This window comes from Geospiza fortis, unplaced genomic scaffold (assembly GCF_000277835.1).
Source record: "Geospiza fortis unplaced genomic scaffold, GeoFor_1.0 scaffold182, whole genome shotgun sequence".
In the NCBI taxonomy this organism is placed as follows: domain Eukaryota; kingdom Metazoa; phylum Chordata; class Aves; order Passeriformes; family Thraupidae; genus Geospiza; species Geospiza fortis.
In genome coordinates, this window is record NW_005054367.1 from 853,526 (window position 1) to 858,915 (window position 5,390).

General features: G+C 45.5%; 1 protein-coding gene across 1 annotated transcript in view; it reads right to left on the reverse strand.

The window, feature by feature from the left end:
* The window catches only part of GARS1 (glycyl-tRNA synthetase 1), a 21,287-nt gene that overhangs the window by 1,946 nt on the left and 13,951 nt on the right, over positions 1-5,390 (reverse strand). Inside the window, exons 12-15 of the mRNA XM_031059741.1 lie at positions 4,249-4,334; positions 3,679-3,788; positions 1,923-2,016; positions 448-638 (exon numbers count right to left, since the gene is read on the reverse strand). Of these exons, the coding sequence (XP_030915601.1) occupies positions 448-638; positions 1,923-2,016; positions 3,679-3,788; positions 4,249-4,334 (481 nt within the window). The remainder of the gene's footprint in view (positions 1-447; positions 639-1,922; positions 2,017-3,678; positions 3,789-4,248; positions 4,335-5,390) is intronic.

Consider the following 5,390-nt stretch of genomic DNA (forward strand, 5'->3'; position numbering starts at 1 on the left):
TTTTTTACAGAAAGAGTGATAAAGTTCTGGAATGGCTGCCCGGGGAGGTGGTGGAGTCCCCATCCCTGGGTGTGTTTAACAAAGCCTGGATGTGGCACTGGGTGCCAGGGTTGAGTTGAGGTGTTAGGGCTGGGTTGGACTCAATGATCTTGACAGCCTCTTCAAACCCAGTGATTCTGTGAGCTGTGTGAGCTGTGTGAGGAGTTCAGTGAGTTCTGTGAGCTCTGTGAGCCATGTGAGCTGTGCAAGCTCTGTGAGAGCTGTGTGAGAGCTCTGTGAGCTCTGTGAGCCGTGTGAGCAGTCTGAGCTCTGTGAGCTGTGTGAGCCCTGTGAGCTCTGTGAATTCTGGGAGCAGTGTGAGCATTGTGAGCCCTGTGAGCTGGGTGAGCTGTGAGAGCTGTATGAGCTGTATGCAGTGTGAGCAGTGTGAGTCGTGCCCCGGCTCACCTCGGCGCGGATCTGGCGCATGGAGTCGCGGTCGCGCAGCGTGGCCGTGTGCGGGGTGCGGTTCACGGTGTCGAAGTCGATGGTGATGCCGAAGGCCACGCCGATCTCGTCCGTGCGGGCGTAGCGCCGGCCGATGGACCCCGCTGCATCATCCACCTTGTGGGAGATCCCAGTCCTGGTCAGTGCTTCGGCTGCAGGGAGCAGAGCAGGGATTGTTACACGGCCCCAGCACAGGCTCCCTGTACCCCTGATGCTTTAAGTTTCAGCTTTTGTATTTTCCAGATTCTGTACTGCCTTAGGGTGTGACTCTCAACTTCATATAAAGTGTTAGCAAGTTCTCCTCACAGTTCAGTTGGACAAAACAATCCTTTTCCAGCCCCAGAACCAAGGACACCGTTGCAACTTCAAGCCCAAAATGTACAAACAACAGTGAATTGAGGAGAGCAATCTGGGAAGATGGGACTGCATAACCTGAAGCTGTAATTGGACAATCAACCCCAACAAGGAAACGGACCAAAACTTATAAAAAGTGTGAAAACTCGTGACCCAGCACCCATCTTGCATCCATCTTGAGTCCATCCTGGGTAGAGCCATGGCCAGGCTCTTGTGCTGCCCAAAGTGTATCCTTTAAAGGCCTTTTAATAAATCCCTACTTTATCTTTTAACACTCTCTAGCCTCTGTTCCAGGTCAGCCTCTCTAGCCATCACCCCATGAGGCACTGCCTGTCCCAGGTGCAAGCAGCATCTCAGAGTCCCAATTTCACTCTGACAGAACATCCAGTGTTCCATTCTTTGTAGGACCACAGGGTCAAACCCACCCTGCTCTCCCAGCTCTCCACATTGCACCACAACTCTCACCCCAAGAGCAAAGTCACCAAGTTTTTCCCCTTGTCATCAATGCCATGACTCTGCTTTAACACCAACCCCCAGCCTCAGTATGCAGGGCACATGCAGAGCAGGGAGACCAAGTCCCAGGCAGAACTGGTGCTGACAGCAAAAGGCACTGTCTGACATGCAACCCCTGTTCCTACCCTTCCTCTGTTCAGTTTTATGGCCCCCATCTTTGCCCATGATGCCCACTACCAGTGGGCACTTTGACAGGATGGTTGCAGGCTCAGCAGCTCTGGGACAGACTCAATAAATTAGGTGGCCAATAGGAGCGAAGCAAACTTTAATTACAAAACCCCCACTGCTCCAGCTTCTCCTAAGCAGTGGGGAAGATTTATTTTTGACACAAAAGGAAAAAAAGCAATGTCTTTTACACTCCAAACCAACACAGGGATGGTCATGGTGGTGGGGTTTTTGAGCATAGCTGAAGAGTTTGATGGATACCCAAAGCTTGTGGATATTCAGCTGGTTCAGGTCAGCAACTCTCCCTGTGCACTTTGGAGAGCCACATGATCCCCATGCTATTTTGAGAGCTCTCCCTTCCCAGTGTACAGCCCCATCAGCCCCAAAGTGCTTAACACACTTACATAATTCCTTGACAAAAGGCATGAATTCCTGATTCTGGCTCAGAGGAAGAACGGAGCACTTGAACGGCGCTACAACAGCTGGGAAGCTGAAGTACTGTGGAAAAAAGGAAAAGCACAAGTCAATAAATACAAGTTTAGTGGTCAGATCAGACTCTTAGGAGGTGAGAATAAGCTCTGACTGAGGTAAGGTGAGTGTTCCAGGGGAGTCTCTGGCCCACTCTAGGACATCAGCAGTGACATCTCTCACCACTGGAGCAGGACTGGTTTTCTTCAGCCTCCATTCTCCCTTATCTCCTGACAGGTAAATGTTACCTCCCACCAGAATAGGTCCTATTAGAGCCCTCCTAAAGAAATGTAACCTCATCTGAATTACAGAAAAATTAAAGGTGGAGGTGTCTTTCCAGGAGATTTAGTCTTAGCCACAGTCTAAACCAAACTTCCTGTTTGAGACTCCACACACATGGAGCATGTGCAGCAAAAAGGTTTTTAGAACCCTTCACAGACACCCTCAGAAAATAAAAATGTGCCAGAAGTGAGGAAAAAATAGTAAAATCTTTCCTGGCAAGGTATAAAAGGGACAGAAGCAATGCATGTGAGATGTACCACAATATAAAGCAGTCCAGGCTAAATGGGTACTAGAAGGAAGGTAAACCCAGTATTTTATACTTCAGGAGCAGTTTGGGATTCAAAGTGAGCTATGTCCTAACTCTGGGTTCCTGAACCTTGTTCCCTCAGTCATAAAAGTACCACATCCTGTGGCACCCAGAGACACAAAAAAGCACTTTTTAATGTTATATTTCTTTTTTATGAACACAGTCCAGGAGCCAGGTACAATAAGCAGGAAGCAGCACCAAATATCCAGCCAGCTTGTCATGTGCCACCAGCAATGGCACAGAGCACCACACCTGGGCACTGGCTGGAGGAAGCTCTGTTTGAAACACACACTTTCCTCTGGTCCCTGCTACAACAAAGCTTCAGGCCAAGGTTTTAGGGGTGTCCAGAACCAGAAAAGGCTGAATTTCACAGGGGACTGAGCAATTGTCCACACTGCTGCACAGAAGTATGATTCCAGGAAAAGCAGCAGCAAGAAAGGAAATTAAGCACTGAAGATATGCCTTCCTCTGAGCAATGGAACACTGTCAAGTGTGGATCCAGAAGGAGGAGTTTCTCACCCCCTTGCCAGGAATCCAGCAAGAGCCTCATGCATACATGAGCAGAATGCTCTCATGTAAAAATGAAAAGTACTCTGGTGTCACGGTGATATTTTATGAAAAATCCCTTCACCAGGATTTCTTCTCCTGGCAAGATGAGAAGCCCCAGCTTCTCCATGTTTTGCTGAGAGATTGTGATTTAGAGAATTGCTTACCCAGCATGTGAATTGTTTTTAATTAATGGCCAATCACAGCCAGCTGTGTCAGACTCTCTGTGTGTGTCACAGGTTTGCATTATCATTCTTTCCTAGCCTTCTGTCTGTATCCTTTCTCTATAGTTTAGTATAGTTTTAGTATATCATATCATATCATATCATATCATATCATATCATAAAATAACAGATCAGCCTTCTGAGAACTCGGAGTCAAATTCTCATCTCTCACCTCGTCCTGGGGACCTTCACAACACCACAACACTCTGGCAAATCAGGCAATCCACACCCCAACTAGCTTTCCCCTCTCTGCTGGGCATTGTGCAGTGCTGTTTTAGCCCTTTCCCTGGATGCCAGGGGAGGGCAGGTGCCTGCAGCTGGCCCAGCACTCACCGTTCTCTGCTCGTCTCCTTCCCGGATGCGGAATGTGTGCTCGAACACTGTGTACATGATCCTTCCAATGCCAAACGAGGGCTCAATGACATTTGGGATGATTTCTTCCACTGGAACACAAAATAACACACATCACCATTAAAAATGTGTTTAGACAAGAAAAAGATGTGATTGCTGACGCTCTCCTTTTGCTCAGTACATGGAATAAAAGATTAAACATTTCTGCTCTAAATACAAATACCTGAAATAGAGATTTGGCCTTAGCTCATGTACAGGACATATTTAGGCTGTAGAAAACAACTCAGGGCCCTTTCTCTGGCTCCTCTGAGGAACTAAATCCATGTATTTGGGAAAGTTTCCTTCTAGCCCCCTTTTCCTGTATCAGGACAAAAGTTCTGTGGAGATGCAGTCACTGACTTTTCAAAAGCCTTCCTACTCTTAAATTTCAAGGAAATTACATTTGGCATTTTTCCTATGCTGTCTTACAATATTAACAGGACAATGCTACCAATAAAGTTCACACTCAAAGTGTATCCTGATGATGATCAAACAACAAAGAATCAAATTTACCATGTAATGTTTTCTGAAATCTCTTCACAGTAACCATGTCCTTTGTTAATAGAAAAGTTTTCCCTTCAGTTTCAACAGTGAATTCCCTGCAAAGGAAAAAGAAGTCATTTAAAAGCTACAGCAATAAACAAACAAGTTTTATTTCCTTAATTGCATCACTTGGTTGACTCTGAGAGCAGGATGACAGAAGCCAGGGAAAACCCCAGAGATGAAAGAAACATGTAGCATACCCATTAAAAGAAATTTGCATTAATAATAAAATTACTACATGTACATTAAAAGCAACCATTTTCATAATCACAGTGAACTTTGCTGTGGTTAACAGCCTGAAGCAAAGTCAATTGGGAAATTCTCAGGATGAAGCCTACACACCAAAGAGATAAAGGGAGGCACGCAAAGCAGGCACTGGGGTATCAATAAAACCAGGGATATTGCTTCTAACTCATCAACTGAACCATTTCAGGGACATTCTGGATGGACTACGTTTCTTCTCTGCAATAATTTCTCTGCCCATTTTGAGTGCTGCTGTTTTTTCCTACACTCTCACATTCACAGAGATGTAAAAGAAATAAATTTTAGCTCAGGGGAAGAAAGAAAGATGCAAATGTTGCCATCCTGTAATGCATTCATTTATCCTACACCTCGTACCATTTCAAGCAGGAAATTAAGTTTATTTTTTTGTTACTGCACCATTAGCTTTCCCCTAACACAGACAGCTGTTGGCCTGCTTCAGCCAAATCTGACAACTGTAAAGACTTCTCATATTTTCAGTTGTTAGGAAGGCAGGTCAAAGAAAATCATACAAATTCCTGCCACAGTAAATTAAAGGCCATAACAGGTCCTAAAGCAGCTCACTAAACACTGGAGGATACTCAGGCAAGTTTTGCTTCTCATTTAACTATTTTGTTCCATTGGTCATGGGATTATTTTATTAAAGTTTTAAGTCAGTCCTGGTCCACTCTCAAACCAGAGTGGGGAAGCTGGTAAACAATTCCCATTTCACTGAGAACTTGGAGTCAAATCTCTTCTGGGATGACCCTACTAGAGCCAGCAGCTCATTCCCACACAGACAAACAAATATTTATGTGCACACACCCAGAGATATGTTGATGGGTGACCAGCAATGCCTCGTGAGAGCACTC